Consider the following 18295-nt stretch of genomic DNA (forward strand, 5'->3'; position numbering starts at 1 on the left):
ATATTATATTGTTATAAATGGTTTAGAAAAAGTATGCTCAGATATATATATAATTTGAGACACATAACACCACTCGTCCATGATGTTTGGATAGACACACGCGACCCTGTAACCTTACTGTAAATACGAGCCACGTGACCCGGGCTGTTGGTTGACAGGACTCGTCGCGGGGCTTTGCAGCGGCAACAGCGGCCAGACTGGACGTATGACTTCGAGGAAGTTACAGGCTGCCTGGGCACTTTGACCACGACTGCAATCGACGAAAAATCCTGCTATGTTACACCACAACAGTAAGTGACATGCGGGCCACGATACCCAACAGCTTTGTGCGTTAATCTATGTTCCGCAATAGGGGACCCCTAAATGTTGTTTAGGGGGGGCGTGATCCTAGCTAATCCCAGCTAGCTGCTAGCGAGAATACAAACAAACTTGGTAGGCCTCTGCTAACCCTTCTCCAGTTCGCTAGAATCCTTTGGGGGACTTGGTTTTACATCCAAACGAGCGATGTATCAACACACAGGGGTTACTCGATGAGCAGGGCATCTAGACCTACAGGCCCGTTAGTAACGGCGACGTTAAAGCAACGTAGTCGAAGTAGTTGTCGCTTCCATGCTGGCGTGGAAGCTAACTGTTGTTAGCCACTCTCGGGCTAGCCCGCTGCATACAGCTCACTTTATGCTCTGTTGCCACAAGAGGGTACAGAGCATACACTGTGTTTTGATTGTGTGTGTTTTATCATACTACGTGTACACCAGTGCTTTACTTTAGTTCTATCTGTGGCCTGTAGAGGATTATCTAACCGATTGGTGGTCCCTTAGTGGTAGGGTTAGCTAGCCGCAAACCACTAGGAAGACGTTGCGAGCTCTTAATTCCCTCCATGGAGTGCCCTATTCGTGAAACATATGTCTTATCTGATTGCATTACAGGGCGATGAACTCCACAATATTGCACTACTACAGACCGCCCGTGTCACACTCTTTGAATCAACGATTGTTATGTATGAGCAACTTTATGTCAATGAGTCTGAACAGTCCACTCTCTGGAGAAGACTTTGAATAATCGACAAAGTAGGATTACGGTGAAACCAACAGCAAGCCGGTAAAAATAGGAAGACCCCAGCTACCCGTAGACATGCAATGTTGATGAGTTTATCGTTATCGCTATTAAATACAATACTATGACACTTGTTTTTTTTCATTCAAACAGTGCACTCAATGGAGCGAAGTTCAAACGTGTTAGCATGCTAGCGCCTGGGCTCTTTCCCAGTCGTGTCACTGTCAACCATGACAGCTCATTGATTTAGTGATGAATCCACAGCATTTGTAGCATTTCAGATTTAAGAAAGGTAGTCTCCTCTTTGGAATTATACTGCCTCCTCAGGAATATTGGATAAAAAAAGGGTTATAATTTCTAATATAATCTATACGTAAAAACACGTAGTAGGTATTCGTACCAAGGTTACTGGGCAGGTGTAACCAATGCTACTGCTAGCACTCGTGCGTCCATTTAACCCTTATTCATGTTTTAGTTTATATAAGTTAGTCCATTGGTAGTTAGGATTGTATCGAATATTTGGCCTATACGTAGAAAATGTTTGAATGTAATAATGCAGGCTCTTATACCACTGTACTTAAACGTGATTATATCAAATGTGGTAGTAGTACAGTTGTTTTGGGGACCTCCCTGTCTATAAGGGATTGTGACACCTGTGCTCCACTGTTTTACGCAGGTGGTGAAGAGGGGAACAGCATTCATGGACACTGTGGAGACTTTGAATCATTTGATTCCCAGTGACCAGTTGGACTCTCTGGGGACTGGACAAAATCTGGAATGTGAAGCAAGAAATGAGTTTGGAACCGGTATCCTGCTGGAAGATTCACTGACAAACATGTTGAGTGACAAAGATCCAATGTTTGGATCGGCAAGCTCTCAATTTAATCCATTGGAAAATGATGAGGGCAATTTTTTGATTGCTGGTGCTACAGGTATGTACGGATTGGCAATGTTTAAGAACTAAAAAGGACTACACTAATATGTAAAATAAAAAAAAATAAAAAAATAAAAATATATATATATATATATATATATATATATATATATATATATATATATATATATATATATATATATATAACTACCTGTTGAAACCTGAGTTTGAGAGTTTTGAATCACAGCTGCAGAAATCAATTGGGTCGAGAAGAGATCTTGTACAACATGTCGACAGCCAAATGTTGCCGGAAATACTTTGACCGATGGCTTCTGTTTCAGGTTTGTAATCAAATTCGCAAAAGTTCATGCATTTACTATATATTTGCTACCTCAGGTCTCGATGGCATCAGTGGGAAGTTGCCGAGTCCACCGGCTCCCCGTTCTGTCGGAAGGCCCCGGAAACATCCGCGCGTCACACCCTCGGGTAAGTGGAGAGCGTTCAACGACGTTCCTATTACATAACCCAGCGTTACGTCACTGAAGTGTGGTGATGTTCAATTCTTTATCGTCCCAACAGCAACGGTCGCCCCCAAGACTTCAACCGCTCCGACCGCTTCACCCGTCACCCCGAAACCCCGCGGAAGGCCCCGCAAAAAACCGACCAACCGGCAGCTGACGTCGTTTCTGATCGAGAAGGGCGTGCAGGGCCCCCAGCTGAAGAAGGAGCTCTGCCTGGGGGGCCGCGTCCACGTCCAGGAGCTCGACGCAGGGCCGTGGCTGAGCCCCATGGTGGTGCTGCGGAGGCTGACCGTCACGGTGGGGGGCTTCAGGATCGAGCTGCTCCCGGGGCCCTCGTACGGCACCGCGGGCGAGGGTGAGGGCGCCGCCGCTGCCGGCCAGCCGGTGAGCCTTCAGGAGGGTTTGACCTCCGGCGGTGACGGGGCCGTCGCGGCCGACACCAAGGAAGACGACGCCACGGTGCCGAGTAACGTCACGGCTCCGAATCCGACCGCGGAGAACCAGGTTGGCTCGGGGGGCGTCGAAGGAGCACTCGGTCTGGGCCCGTACGTGAACCCCAACGACGTTCAGGCCACCAACGGCGCCCCCGCGCCAAAGTCCTGCTCAGAAGAGACCAAGGTTGACATCGGGAGCGACTCCGCCAAGCAGACGCCATGCGCTAAGGGGAAAGATATCGTCAAGCCGACTGAGAGCCCTCCGAACAACACCACCGGCTCTACTGACAAGCTGAACTGTAAGGACAAGCTAAAGCTTTTCGCCAAAGCGATGTTTAAACCTAAACCCAGGCTGCCCACGGTTAAGAACAAGAGCTTGGTTTCCCGTAGACCGAAGAGCCTGATTCAAGGGCCGAACCCTGCCCCGAGCTCTCCCACTAAGCCCCCCCAGAGAGACGACGTCCCGGCCAGCGCCAAATCTCCCAAGAAGGGAGCGGTGTCACTGAAGAGACCCGGAGAGATCTCCCACCCTGAGCACGCCTCCAAAGTCCCAAAGGTCCAGACCGGGAAACCCGTCAACCCGAAGCCCAAGTCCCCGGGTCCCTCAAGCGCCGCTCCGGTGAAGAAGGCACTGTCGTGTGACGGCCCCGCGGACCCCCCCCACAACGCCCCCAAGAACACCCTCAACGCGCACAACCCAAAGCACGAACGTCCCCCGCCGTCGCTGGGGTCCCCGGGGCCTTCCTCCAGACCCCCGGAGGACGCAGGGCCGGAGAAGGCCAGGGGCAAGAGGCCCGACAAGCTCCTCCAGAGGCAGAAGAGTCGGACGCCCCGGACCCCCTCCACGGAGGAGCCGCCGCTGTTTGTGCCGGACAACGCGCCGGCCGCCGCCGCCGCCGCTGCCGCCGCCGCCGCCACCAAGAAGGAAGCGGACGACGAGCCGCCGGCGGAGAGCGCCTGGGACGGAACCAACAGCTGCGGCCTGTGCAAGAAGCACCACGGCAACATGTGAGTAGTACCGGCGGGCGCCGGAGAGAGGTCCCGCTTTGTGGAAAGCCGCTTTGTTCTTTGTTTTGTTTCCGGAAGGCCGTCCTGCGTTGTTGTTGCTGCATCCTGGCCTCTGCTTTCCACTTGGCAACACACTTCTCCTGTAGTGAGGCTCGGGGGGGCAGGGATTGGGGGGGGGGGGGGGGGTTGGCCACGGTTTGGATGGGGATTAATATAGAGCGTTCGTATAAATTGTATTGATGGAATGAAACACGATTCCAGTTTCCGTCAACACAAGAGTGTGCAGTAATCCCCTGGTGTAACACTAACCTTCATTTGGCTGCGTTCCACCAATACGAGCACAGATAATCTTAAACTCCCCCCCCCCCCACCGCCAAGGTTCATGGTGGGTTGCGGTCGCTGTGACGACTGGTTCCACGGCGACTGCGTGGGCCTGGACCTGGCCAAGGTGCAGGAGATGGAGGACGAGGACCAGATGTACGTGTGCCTCAAGTGCTGCGCCGACGAGAGCGTGAAGGCCGAGCCCGACGTCCAGAGCGCCGCCAAACGCCCGCCGCCGCCCGAGGTAGAGTCTGCGCCCGTGCCCGAGGCCGTGGGCCACACCCCGGCCGCCAAGCCCAGGCAAGGCCCAGGCCCGGCGCAGGCCCTGGCCTCCGGCGCCCTCCGGCCCATGAAGAAGGTAAGCGGGCGCTGCCGGGTGTTCTCTCCTAAGAACAACGTCTAATCCGTGTGAGTGGGAAAGTCATGCAGAGGTTGGCCCTTGTCGACTTGTGTGCGAGAGCTTATGCAGCTTATACTGATATTGTCATAGCAAGTATTACCACTGCACACGGGTTGGTTGTCTTTTCTGTTGCCTCTATTGTTTTTTGGGGATTTGCTCTTTGAGCAGGGACGGGTGTTTGGTTAACCAAGCATCCGCTGGGTAGAGTTTAGACGGTTATTTGTCTCTCACCTGACATCACATGCTTCAGCTAATGTTCTCTTTGGCTTTGAGACGAGGTCTGCTCTTTCTGATGTTAGGTGTCATTTTAAAATGGATTGGTGTAAAGATAAGTCATTCTTTTTTAATTCCTGCACAGGAGTCTGATCGAAAACAGTCCACAGAGGTAAAAGAGTCTACGCACAAAACGGGTATGTTCATATTTTTATGCAGAGGTTGTCAGAAGTTTCCCCACTAAGGCTTTGAAAAAGCAATATATCTGACGCCCACTCTGCGTTCTTGAAGGTCATCCAAAACACAAGGGTTCCTCCTCGGCTCCGAAGAAACCCGCTTCTGTCGAAGAAATCCGAAGAAGTGTGCGAGACTCTCTGAAGGAAATCCTCTTGCAACGGTAAGCCGCCACGTCTTGATAAGATGCCACTTCAGCAAGCACCTATCTCTTAGGTGACGTGTCGAATAAAAAGTCCCGTGTTTCTCCTCAGGCTCAAGGAGTCGGACTTGAAGATGGCGGTGGAGCGGGCCTCCGAGGTGGCCCGGAAGACAGAGAGGGAGCTCTTTCATTTGTACAAAGACACCGACAGCAAGTACAAGAGCAAGTACCGGAGCCTGATGTTCAACCTCCGGGACACCAAGAACAACGTGAGTCAAAGGTTCTCGTGGCTACAGGACGAACCTGTGGGTGTTCCTGAGCAAGATGCCTTGCCTAAGGACGCCCATTAGCTTATCGAGGGTGTGAATCTAAACTATGGGAACGAATTATGTAATTTCCTCTGCTGAAGCTGCAAGCCAGGCAATGCGACCGCGCCTGTCCATGTGTGGCCGTGTGTGTATGAATGGGTGACTGCGAGGCATTAACGGTAGTGGAGCATTTGAGGGGCCTCAGATCTGAAAGCGCAGTCCATTTACCCTTTTTAGAAATGGCTAAATCCTACGACGATGTGTGCATCCGCGCTAACACGTCTCCACGTTTGTACCATTGTGTTTGCAGGTGCTGTTTCGGCGGGTTTTGAAAGGGGACATCTCTCCCGCTAATCTGAGTCGCATGAGTCCTGAAGAGCTGGCCTCTAAAGAGCTGGCCGCTTGGCGCCAGAGAGAGAACCGCCACGTGAGTAAACAACGTTTCAGCGTTCAAAGGAAAAAGCTTTTAGGAGGAAATCATGGAGCTCTACAGGTCTTTAGTGCTTCAGTGGAAAACGACAGCTACCTTGGTCGGGACTCAGCCTCGACTCAAACCGTCTCAATTTGACAGAAGCCGCTGATGCCGTGTACGTTTGTGGTGTCGAGAGGGCACGGGTTGTGTTGTGACGGCTCAGGTCTTTCCCTCCAGGCCATCGAGATGATTGAGAAGGATCAGCGCGAGGCAGAGAGGCGGCCAATCACCAAGATCACCCACAAGGGAGAGATCGAGATCGAGAGCGAGGAGCCGGCGAAGACAGTCGAGGTGCCTGAGGTACGTCTCATTCAACTTGTTTTCCCTACGTTTAAGGTTGTATCAGCGATTCCAGGCCGACGCATAAATGATCACGTTCATCTGATCTCTCCTCACGATCCGCTTGCTGCCCGCCGCATAAACAGGCCGTCAAAACAAACGCGTCTCTGTAGGCAGCATATGCCCCGAGATCGCACACAAAAACAAATGGTAGTACCAACCGCTCAAAACCAAAATAGTATTCCAAACAATCAACGACAAGGGGCGGGTGTTGTGGGGCTTTGCGCTGCGGTCATGATAGTTTTTACTGGATGCACAAAACACGGAAGGGAGGGGCGAGGTGGCTGTTTGTTTGGGATCTCGGTTCAAACACCAACACCCAGCATCTCTGATACAACCTTTAACGTGCAAGTGGTCGTTCAGAGTGTGTCCTATAAAGACAAAGACGACAATACAGCACAAGTAGCATACTTAAGTTACATATATATTAGGGATGCACCGAAATTAAAATTATTGGCCGAAACCGAAAATGAGGAAACCAAGGCCCAAAACCGAAAACCGAAACCGAAACTTGATTAAAATCAAGGCATTGCAATTTTTGCAAATCGCTATGCGTGGGTCTTTCTCAGAAACATTGAAAATCGTCCACACCGCAGACATATTCGCGCTTATCCATACAAGCGTGTGCTGGCCGTGCATTTTGTTTGCGTCATCACAAATTCCTGTTTCGGCCGTGTCATTTCGGTGATAAAAGTATTTCGGCCGAAAACCGAAAATGCGCTTTTGGGCCATTTTCGTGGCCGAAAATTCGGTGCATCCCTAATAAATATAGTCGAGTGTGTGTATGTGTGTGTATATGTATATATATATATATATATATATATATATATATATATATATATATATATATATATATATATATATATATATATATATATATATTCTCGACTATATTAATTAGGGATGCACCGAATTTAGAAGAACATGAAAGAGGTAGATGAAACGTATGTATTTTTTGTGTCTGGTGGACTTAGCTTGTTGCTGTGCTATCGTTGCTACCCTATTCTCGCCCCCCTATCCTGTTACGGTGTGGTTGCTCTCCCGTTGGTTGCTCTGATTGGCCCGTGGCTCCCCCAGAGTCCCTCCCCCACCAAGCTGCTGGATCTGGCGGCCGACCTCCTCCCCCTGGAGCTGAAGGCGGAGAGCTGCGCCAATGTGGATAAAGACACCACCGGGCAGCACAAGTCTCACCTGTTCGACCTCCACTGCAAGATCTGCACAGGTGAGCCACGCATCGGTCCTGACCGAAGCTCTTTCAATGAATTGTGAATTTTTATTATTGTGTCGTGCATTAGCATGCCCAGCCCACAAGGGCTTACAAGACACCATTATAAAACAACACGGACAGAACAAAAACCAAAAGTAGATGCTAAACAATACTAACGTTACCGATATAAACCATCCTGACGTTTCATCCAGGCTTAAGTAACAAAAGAGGCTAACTTATAAACATTAAGGGTAAACAAACATTCCATCCTGACATCATCATTACTCCAAAATATTTCAGGGTTTTGAGCAAACAGTTCCTTGACCAAAGGTACTCTTAGTTCGTCTTTCAACTGCAGTGTAGCATCTTACGTGTGCTGCTAGGGCCTAAAAGAAAAAAAAGTTTGGTTCCTGTTGGTTGTCAGTTGAGGTCATGGATAGGTAGGGAATTTATTTTATTTTTTTATTTTATTTTTTCCAGCGGCAGCGAATGATAGGTAGGTTGTTTTCATTTAAAAACGAGAAAATTCGCTCATCCTTGTACAGAATGAAGAGGTGCTGTACCAAAACGTAATTATAGAGGTGCTGTACCAAAACGTAATTACATTAAAAAAAATTGTATTTATTTATTTTTCTTTTTTTTTATAAAACTCATAAAATAATTTGGGTCGCACATAAATTGACAGGGTCGGTCGGAAACCGGAACCAAACAAAAATTTTTTTTAGGCCTAGTCCTCTCAAAGCAGCTCCTTGTTGCGATGGATTCAGACTCTGTTCCACACGGCTCTTTCGTTATTGCGTCGGGTCGTTATTAAAGGTGACGTATCACACCACCAGGTGTTATTGTGATTGGCCGTTACAAGCCATTTTGAAAATAGGCCTCTTCTGACATCACAAGTGGGCGTGTCCACCTAGATGTGGGCTGGATCGAGGCCTATTTTCAAAGTGGCTTGTAACGGCTAATCACACTCACACCTGGGGGTGTGATACGTCCCCCTTTAAGGTCAGAGGACCGGTAGTCTCATGCGGGGACACGATGTCGCCGCTCATTTGCGTTGCTGTTTTTCCTCCTTCATTTAAATCACGTGACGTCATTCATCCCTCCCCGACCAATCAGGTCGCATGGCTCCGCCCGTGGAAGAGGCCCCCACCAAGGTGGTGAAGGTGTCCACGAGGGTGGCCCGCAGGCCGTCTGCCGCCGTGGAGGGGGCCGCCAAGGGCGTCACCATGACGACCACGACGACGGCGGCGGCAAAGGAGGAGGACCTGGAGGCGAGCCTCCGCAACACGGTGTCCAGCGGCCACGAAGCACGGTGTGTGTGTGTGTGTGTGTGTGTGTGTGTGTGTGTGTGTGTGTGTGTGTGTGTGTGTGTGTGTGTATTTGTGTGTGTGTGTGTGTGTGGATCCCAATGCTAAGTGTACCACAGGCTTTTCTCGTGTTTCATACATCTCTCATTTCTCTCCAGGGTTATTGAGAGTGTGAAAAAAAAAGTAAAGTCAAGGAATGCAAGCCCCTTCTCCATTTCAATGCATATTTTCAAAACAGTGCAAATGCGTGTCATGTTCTGATGAGCTGCGGTGTGTGTGTGAGATATCCGAGTATGTGTGTGACATCTTTCCTAATCATTCCCCGCAACCTAAAGTTGGTGTGACTTGAATTTCTGATGTGGACGGTGCTGAGCCTTTACCCCAGACTAGTGGAGAATCCCTGGGATGGTGTGGCTACGGCCGCAGGGGTTCTGTGTTCAGTCCACACGGTCTCCAGCCTCACTCTTGCGTGAGCAGGAGGCCCGTGTTCCCTGACCTACCCCTTTGCTCACAGCTCCAGGCTTCCACCAATTCGGTGTCATTTGCTTCTCTAAATCTGTCCAGTGCGGAAAGAAAATTGGTTGACCGGCTGCTAACTGACTTTCGCAGGACATAATTCTATCATTTTTGATTATTACATTATGATACTACACTTTCAATCAATGCACCTTTTATTATCTAAAAAAAATACATATTTACATACTTTTGATTTCATTCGAAATACCCCCTCCAAAAAGCTTACCCAGTTTTGGTGAACAACTCATCTGCCACTTCTACTCCAGCCTCCTCATTAAGATGTTATTCTGGAAGCCCCTTACCTCGTATCGCCTCTGGGCTACATCTTCTCGCCGTCAGCTGCTTTGGTCGAAGCTCTACTCCACAGTGAACGTGTCTGGTTTTATTTCCTCAGGTCAAACTACAGCTACGCGTCGGCTAAAGACGAGGGTGTCTCCTTCCTGTCCACGCTGCAGTGCATGTGGAGGGGCTTCGTGAACATGGCCGCCGTGGCCAAGCTGGTCACCAGAGCCTTCCCTGTGTCCGGCGTCCTCGACCACCTGACCGAGGTAACGTGGGCGGGGCCAGAGGGCCGGAACGGAGCCGTTGGGTTTAGAGGCTGCTGTCGGTTCCATGCCTCAACATGCCTGGAGAGAGACTAGGGGAGGGGATCTTAATACACACCTGGGTAGTGTACTACCAGCTAGGGCTGGGCAATTAATCAAAATTCGATTTGAGCGTCAAACGATCACAAAATTAACATAATTTTTATTTTTAATGTTTTATAGAAAGTGCAGAACAGCTGCATACATATCTGTGCATTATTTTAGATTTCAACATTATCTTTTGGACCATTTTGTGTATTTTTTTCTTAAGCCGAAGTTTCCAAGTTCTCAGTTAGTGTTTTTGAGACATGCTGAATAATTACATCATGTTTTCAAACTCCAAAAAGAATCCTTTGAATAATCGCGATTTCAATATTGACCAAAATAATCGTGACTATGACTTTTTCCATAATCAAGCAGCCCTTCTACCTGCCCACCCATCGCATCTGGAGGCTAACCAGTGTATTTAGTCCATGGGCCTCATGTCGTACACATGCTCTCTGCTGTTTTGTTGTTGTAAATGTTGTTGTTCCACTACAGGATCTGCCAGACAACGTTCAGGTGGGCGGCAGGATAAACCCTCAGCTGGTGTGGGACTACTTTGACAAGATCCGAGCGACTGGGACCAAAGTGAGTGTGTGTGTGTGTGTGTGTGTGAAGCTGTTCTTCTGGGGGCGAATCGATGCAGTGGCCGCATTCGTACTCCATGTGGTTACAGGGGAGTAAATCGAGCTCTGAATCGAGACACGGCACAGAACGGAGACCGAACTGACGAGACCGAGGTGTTTGATCCATTTGTAAGCCTCTATCTGTCCAGGCGGGTTATAAGGCCCAATCCCATTTCTACCCCTTACCCCTTCTCCTTACCCCTCACCCTTGTTTTGAAGGGGTAGAAATGGGATTGAGCCTTATAAGGTTGTATAAAATGGGTACAAGGGTTGATAGTGTGATTCATGTGGTGAGGATATGGACAAAAAAACAACTTTGTAGGGCAGAAACGTAGTTCTGGCTGTGGCTAAAAGACCTCCACCTTCTGTCTGACCCCCCCCCTCTCCCAGGAGGTGTGCCTCATCCGCTTCTGCCCGGAGACTGAGGAGGACGAGATCTCCTACACTCTCCTCTTTGCTTACTTCAGCAGCCGAAAGCGCTTTGGCGTGGTCTCCAACAACCTCAAGCAGGTCAGGGACATGTACATCATCCCCCTGGGGGCCACCGAGAAGGTCCCGCACCAGCTCGTGCCCTTCGACGGTCCAGGTAAACCCCCCCTACCCCCCCCCCAGCCCCAAAGCATGCACGCACACATGAAAAAACGAACTAATCTTGCTGTTTCAATAGAGCTGGGCGATTAGTCAAAATATTATTTTTATGGTAATTCTAATTTATGGTCAATCCTTTTTTTTTTTTTTAAGAATAAAGATTATTGAAAAGATAAAAATAAAAAACATCTATATATTTCTTTATTTTTATTTTTAAAGATTAAAATGTTAACATGGCAGCATGCGGTGAAAATGTTTAGAGTTTGGCTAAAGTCTGCGGACACCAAATTTTAATTAAAAATGTTAATCTTCAAATAAAATCCGATAATAAAAATCCGATAATGGGGTTGGGTTTGAAACGTTCGGAGCCTTTATCTTTAACCCCCCCCCTCTCCCGGACAGGCCTGGAGAACAACCGGCCCAACCTGCTACTGGGGCTGATCATCCGCCAGCGTGCCCGGCGTGACTTCCTCCCCGTGGACGCTAACGAGGCGGCCGCCATCATCCCCGAGACTCCGCCCCCGCCGGCGCCCGCCGCGAGCACCCGGCTCCCCGCGGCGGCGGCGGCGGAGGAAGAGGAGGAGGAGGAGGCGGCCGCCAAGAAGTACCTCTCCTCCCTCATCCCCACCAAGAAGCCCCGAGAGGCGGAGCAGCCGGCCGGCGCTCCCAAGGCGGCGGAGGAGAAGGCGGAGGAGCCGGAGGCGGAGCCTGCGGGGGACGAGGCGTCGCTGGACGAGGAGGGCGAGCCCGGGTCGGACTCCTACAAGCCGCTGCGCTTCCTGCCCGGCGTGCTGCTGGGCTGGGGCGGGGAGCTGCCGCCCCTGCCGGACTTCAGCGCCAAGCCCCCCCCCGCGTTGGAGGACCCCGGGGCCGTCAAGCCGGCCGTCAAGAGTCCCACCACCCGCTTCGTCATCAGGAAGAGGGAGGCTAAGCCGGGGGCGGCGCCCGGCGCGGCCGACACGAACAACCGACCGGCGGCGGCGGCGGCGGCGCCTCAGCGCGTTCTGCACGGGATGGGCGTCGCCGCGTGGCCGGGGGCCGGGGTCTCGCTCCGGGAGAAGCCCCCCGGGGTCTCCACCGAGGCCTACCTCGCCAGTCTGTCCTCGTCGCCCCCTGCCAGGAAGGACGTCCCCGCCGCCGCCGCCGCCGCCGCCGACCCCAGGAGGGAAAGCGCCGAAGGAACTTTATCGCCGCCGGCCAAACCCGCGACGGAGAGCCCAAAGGCGCCCCTGAGCGGCATCCTGAAGAAGTCCTCCGTGTACACGACGGGGGGGGAGGATAACGGGCTGCAGCCGACGCCCGCCACCCCGACGTCGCTGCCCGCTCCCGCGCTGAGCAGCGGTCAGAACCAGGCCTGTGGCGGTCTGAACCAGGCCAGCAGTCTGAACCAGGCCAGCAGCGGTCTGAACCAGGCCAGCAGCGGTCTGAACCAGGCCAGCAGCGGCCTGAACCAGGCCAGCAGTCTGAACCAGGCCGGAAGTCTGAACCAGGCCAGCAGCGGTCTGAACCAGGCCAGCAGTCTGAACCAGGCCAGCAGTCTGAACCAGGCCAGCAGCGGTCTGAACCAGGCCAGCAGTCTGAACCAGGCCAGCGGTCTGAACCAGGCCGGCGGCGGTCAGAACCAGGCCGGCGGCGGTCAGAACCAGGCCGGCGGCGGTCAGAACCAGGCCGGCGGCGGTCAGAACCAGGCCGGTGGTCTGAACCAGGCCGGCGGCGGCGGTCTGAACCAGGCCGGTGGTCAGAACCAGGCCGGCGGCGGTCTGAACCAGGCCGGCGGCGGTCTGAACCAGGCCGGCGGCGGTCTGAACCAGGCCGGCGGCGGTCTGAACCAGGCCGGTGGTCTGAACCAGGCCGGCGGCGGTCTGAACCAGGCCGGTGGTCTGAACCAGGCCGGCGGCGGCGGTCTGAACCAGGCCGGTGGTCAGAACCAGGACAGCGCAGGCTCCCAGCCCGCGGTCTCTCCCCTCCCCCAGGCGGGGGTCCCGTCCTGGGTGGCGGTGGGGGGCTTCAGCGGCAGCAGCTCTCCCAGCGAGCAGACGAAGGATCCCCGCGTGCCTCAGGCCGCCCCCACGGCGCCCGCTGGGCCGCAGGGGGCGGGCCCCGAGCTGCCGAGGGACCAGCTCCAAGGCGTCCCAGCGGCCCCCACCTCCAACAGCGGCCCCGACCGTGACGTCGCCCCCGGCGCTCCTCCTCAGGGGCCCGACGACCACGGCGACGGGTCCCGTCTGAAACCCGAGGAGGACCCGGCCCTCCTCAGCCCCCCCGCCTCCCTCGCCCCCCCCTCTCTGCTGCAGGAAGCCCCCGCCCAGCCGGCCGGCCCCCCCTCCCCCCCCCTCCCCCTCCCCCTCCACCACCACCGGCATCAAGGACTACAAGCGGCCAGAGGACCGCTACAGCGACCCCTGGGAGAGGCCCCGGCACGCCGAGGACCGCGACCGGGACCACCGCGACCACCGCGACCGCGACCGCCACCACCGGGGTCACAGCGGCGACAAGAAGGGGCGGCACCAGGACCGGCACCGCGAGCGCAGCCGGCACCGCGGCCACTCGGAGGAGCGGCGGAAAGAGCGTCACCGTGGCGACGAGCACGGGGGGCGCCACAAGGAGCGCCACAGACACAGGCGGGACTCGGACCACGACAACGGCCGGCGCAGCTCCCGGGACAGCCACTCATGAGTCTGGGGGCTTTTAGTTCCGTTTATTTTTTTAATCTACACACTAGTGTGCAGCTGTTCCCGTGCCATTTGTGTCCCGTTTTGTTTTTATTTTTTTTATGATAAACATTCCCTGTTTTAACCGTTCTTTCCGGTACGACGACAAGATAGACCGACCGAGAGAGTCCGTGGATTCTCCCGACGCGTTTGAAGTGCGTGACTACGTTTCTCTACACATTCATATTTTTAAAAAAAAGTACCTTTCTTTTAAAATGTGTTTTGTCTGTCGGCTGTTGACGTCTACACTAACCACACAGACGCTAAATGTTTTTTCTTTCCCCGACCCTTTTTTTATTCATGTGTTCAAAGAAGTATAAACCAACAGCACAATTGCAGAATATGAATTGATAGCTCGTTTTTCAGCAGACGCTTACAAATATTTGGCATGAATGTAACAACTAAAAAAAGGGCGGAAAAATGTAAACCGCAGTTGTATTTTCTTTTTTTTTCAATTTTAAAAAGTTGCTTAAATATTTTATAAACGTTTCTAAGGAGAAAGTTGTACATTTTGGCTTTTCGTGTACATTACAAATGCAGTGTGCTTTTGCACCGTTTATGTACAGTTCATAATAAAGCTAATCTTTCTTTTTGTATGATCATATTTACCTTTGTTTTTATTGATAACATAACAATGACATATAAAGGCTATTTAAATGAAATAAATAAACCCTACGTACTAGCATGTAAAGTGGTACACGTCCTCAGATGATGCTGTGTTCCAGATGCCTCGGACACCAGCCTCCCGAGTTGCAAGTGGGATAATCTCCCAGCTTTCTTGCGGCATTTCTCGGAGGCACCTCCCCCTTTTGGTCGGGCCCCCTCGGAATTCTGAGAGAGTAGACCGAGTTCAGTGATGACGCTCTCAACAAAAATGGCGGCACCCGCAAAGAGATTTATTTTCGAGGAAGGCCGAGCTCTCTCCAGACGTGCGTCGCGTGAGTCGCATCGTAGGTCGCATTGGTCGCGTCGTAGGTCGCATTGGTCGCGTCGTAAAAAAATAAATCTATGGGCGGTCGTTTATCAGTTAATTTGCATGTTAAGGTAACTTAACTGTTTTTTTGCGACAGTTGAAGTACCAGAAAGCCATGCTCTCTGGCGAAAGCTTCCTACAGCTCTTTATTGCAAATATTATTTTTATATTTTTATATTGAAGTAGGCCTACAGTTTAAAATTATGAAATCGTTGGTCCATCAGTGTAAATAAAATATATTAGTTGTAATTGGGGGCGGATTCAAATAATGTATTTTAGATATTATATAGCCTTTTTGTTTTGTTAAATGTCATTAAGCCTAATAAGGTATGTTATGCACGAAGTTCATCGTTATAGAGTGATATACGATTTTATATGAGTTCATAGTGTAGAAGAAATTGTCGGCTTTCTTTCATTTGAGCATTTTTGTATGTTTTAGTACGATGGTATGATAATTATACGACGTAATGACGGGCTGCGACGCCTGGCTGGTATCGGCTGGCTGGCTGCGACGACAGGTTAGCCACGGCTGGCCGCTGTCTGCCGCTGTCTGCCGCTGGCTGCGGCTGGCAGCTGGCTCTGGCAGGCTGACCGACTAGGTCGCGACCGTAAAAGCGTTGCGATCCTTTTGGCGCAAAATAGGTCGCAAACAACCAGAGGTATTGCTGAATGAGCGACCTGTGGCAGCCAGCCATTGTCACCATGGCTGCTACCATAACCAAAAGCCTATATGTTATCAGTTAACATCTCATTGAACAGAATAAATACACGTGCGTCAGTAGGCCTATAATAAAAACGTACATACAATAATATAAAGGCCTATTGGACTATCCATATATATTGAATTAATTTTAAATTAACTTTGTAATACAGTGTCTACAAATTTATATTGATTATATTGTACAGCCTTTTGATTGGTTAAATGTCAAAGACTAATAAAATATCCTATGAAGAAAGACAGTTATAGTGTAATATACAACACTGTCGAAATGTATCGAATAAAACAATGGGGGTAACACCAAGGACGCGGGAAGTCAGTCCCAGGGGGGGGGTGCTTAGAGAGAGTCTATATAATGACGTCATAATAAATCCTGCGCAACATCCATTGTTTACAGAGACGAGATGACGGGTGACGCCACATTCAGGGCTCCGCTCTGATAAACACTCTACTGGGGTGTAAAAAGAGTTCTGCCAACTAGCCACTGTTATTCTCAAACGTTAGCAAGTAAACAATGTGGAAATTATGCCTATGGAGGTCGCGGCTCAATTTCTGTGGAAAACACAATATCTTTAATTTTAAACGTAACGATATCATGTCATATATAACCACAGACAAATTTCAATAACAAATCTCAGTGGGAAGTGGAGAGAGCTGTGAGCTTACCCCCTGGAGACCGGGGTTCAAGTCCGGTTGTTGTCTGTTGGAAGACTCTTATCTCTATTTCATGCGAATTATGAAGTCAAGTATAACCATTGTGTTGACTTTTTACGGTGTCTTGATGGTGCATTGATAATTTCGGAGGTTGACACTCTAAACAGCTCAGGTTCGGATCCACGCAAAAACGTCGAAAGGGGTACCACTGTCGATATTTATCCATTAAAACATTGGGGGTAATACTGTCGTTTTCATCAAATGAAACATGAGGGGAAACACTGTCGTTTTTTATTGGTCAACATGGAAAAAACATGAACTCTGTCGTTTTTTATCGGCCGTCATGAAATAAACATAAGGGGTAACACTGTTGATATTTATCAAATAAAACAAAGGGGGTACCACTGTTGTTTTTCTTTGGTCTTCATGGGAAAAAACATAAGGGTTGAAAAAAACTATAACTGTTGTTTTTTATTGGTCGTCATGAAAAAAAACATAAGGGGTAACACTGTTGTTTTTTATTGGTCGTCATGAAAAAAAACATAAGGGGTAACACTGTCGTTTTTATCAAATGAAACATAGGGGGTAACACTATTGTTTTTCTTTGGTCGTCATGAAAAAAAACATAAGGGGTAACACTGTTGTTTTTTATTGGTCGTCATGAAAAAAAAACATAAGGGGTAACACTGTTGTTTTTTATTGGTCGTCATGAAAAAAAAACATAAGGGGTAACACTGTTGTTTTTTATTGGTCGTCATGAAAAAAAACATAAGGGGTAACACTGTTGTTTTTTATTGGTCGTCATGAAAAAAAACATAAAGGGTAACACTGTTGTCTTTGACAAATAAAATATAAGGGGTAAGACTGTCGTATTTTATAGGTCGTAATGAAAAAAAACATATACAACGTAACACTGTTGTTTTTTATTGGTCATCATGAAAAAATAATAGAAATACACACATACATTTTAATGTAATTTATATCCTCTTTATCGATGATTTATTATTGCGTAATGTCATCGCCTCAGTGGTGCAGTGGAGTGCACTCTGCCTAACCCACTGGAGACCGCGGCTCAATTTCTGTGGAAAACACAATATCTTTAATTTTAAACGCAATGCTATCATGTCTATTGTCATATATAACCTCAGACATAATTAAATTGCAAATCTCAGTGGGAAGTGGACAGAGCTTTGAGCTTTCCTTCTGGAGACCGGGGTTCAAGTCCGGTTGATGTCTTCTGTTGGTAGACTCTTATCTCTATTTCATGCGAATTATAAAGTCAAGTATAACCTTTGTGATGTCGTTATCCGGTGTCTTGATGGTGCATTGATAAGTTCGGAGGTTAACACTACAAACAGCTCAGGTTCGGATCCACGCAAAAACGTCGACAGGGGTACCACTGTCATTATTTATTGGTCAACATGGAAAAAACATGAGGGGTAACTGTCGGTTTTTATTGGCCGTCATGAAATAAACATAAGGGGTAACACTGTCGATATTTATTAAATAAAACATAGGGGGTAACACTGTTGTTTTTCTTTGGTCGTCATGAAAAAAAAACATAAGGGGTAACACTGTCGTTTTTATCAAATGAAACATAAGGGGTAACACTGTTGTTTTTTTATTGGTCGTCATGAATAAAAACATAAGGGGTAATACTCTTGTTTTTTATTGGTCGTCATGAAAAAAAACATAAGGGGTAACACTGTTGTCTTTGTCAAATAAAATAAAAGGGGTAACACTGTCGTATTTTATTGGTCGTAATGAAAAAAAACATATTTAAAAAAATAAAAATTGTCCTTCTCAAATAAAATATAAGGGGTATAACTGTTGTTCTTCATCAGTCATCATGGGAAAAAAACATAAAGGGTAACACTGTCGATATTTATCAAATGAAACATGAGGGGTAACACTGTCGTTTTTATCAAATGAAACATAAGGGGTGACACTGTCGTTTTTTATCGGCCGTCATGAAAAAAACATAAAGGGTAACACTGTTGATATTTATCCATTAAAACATAGGGGGTAACACTGTCGTTTTCATCAAATG

The 18295-nt window shown here is 49.4% G+C and overlaps 1 protein-coding gene across 1 annotated transcript; it reads left to right on the top strand.

Moving 5' to 3' along the window:
- The first annotated feature begins 140 nt into the window (after positions 1–140).
- Positions 141–14504, top strand: phf3 (PHD finger protein 3). Its single transcript, XM_030378499.1, has 17 exons — positions 141–290; positions 1730–1985; positions 2324–2413; positions 2507–3890; positions 4269–4569; positions 4970–5021; positions 5116–5221; positions 5313–5469; positions 5819–5935; positions 6158–6280; positions 7397–7541; positions 8643–8838; positions 9744–9897; positions 10474–10563; positions 10992–11187; positions 11592–12919; positions 13079–14504. The coding sequence occupies exons 2-17, from the start codon at positions 1754–1756 to the stop codon at positions 13964–13966; spliced, it is 5559 nt and encodes a 1852-aa protein (XP_030234359.1). The 5' UTR covers positions 141–290; positions 1730–1753; the 3' UTR covers positions 13967–14504.
- Positions 14505–18295: the final 3791 nt, after the last annotated feature.

The sequence above is a fragment of the Gadus morhua genome, chromosome 15 (assembly GCF_902167405.1).
Source record: "Gadus morhua chromosome 15, gadMor3.0, whole genome shotgun sequence".
NCBI lineage: Eukaryota > Metazoa > Chordata > Actinopteri > Gadiformes > Gadidae > Gadus > Gadus morhua.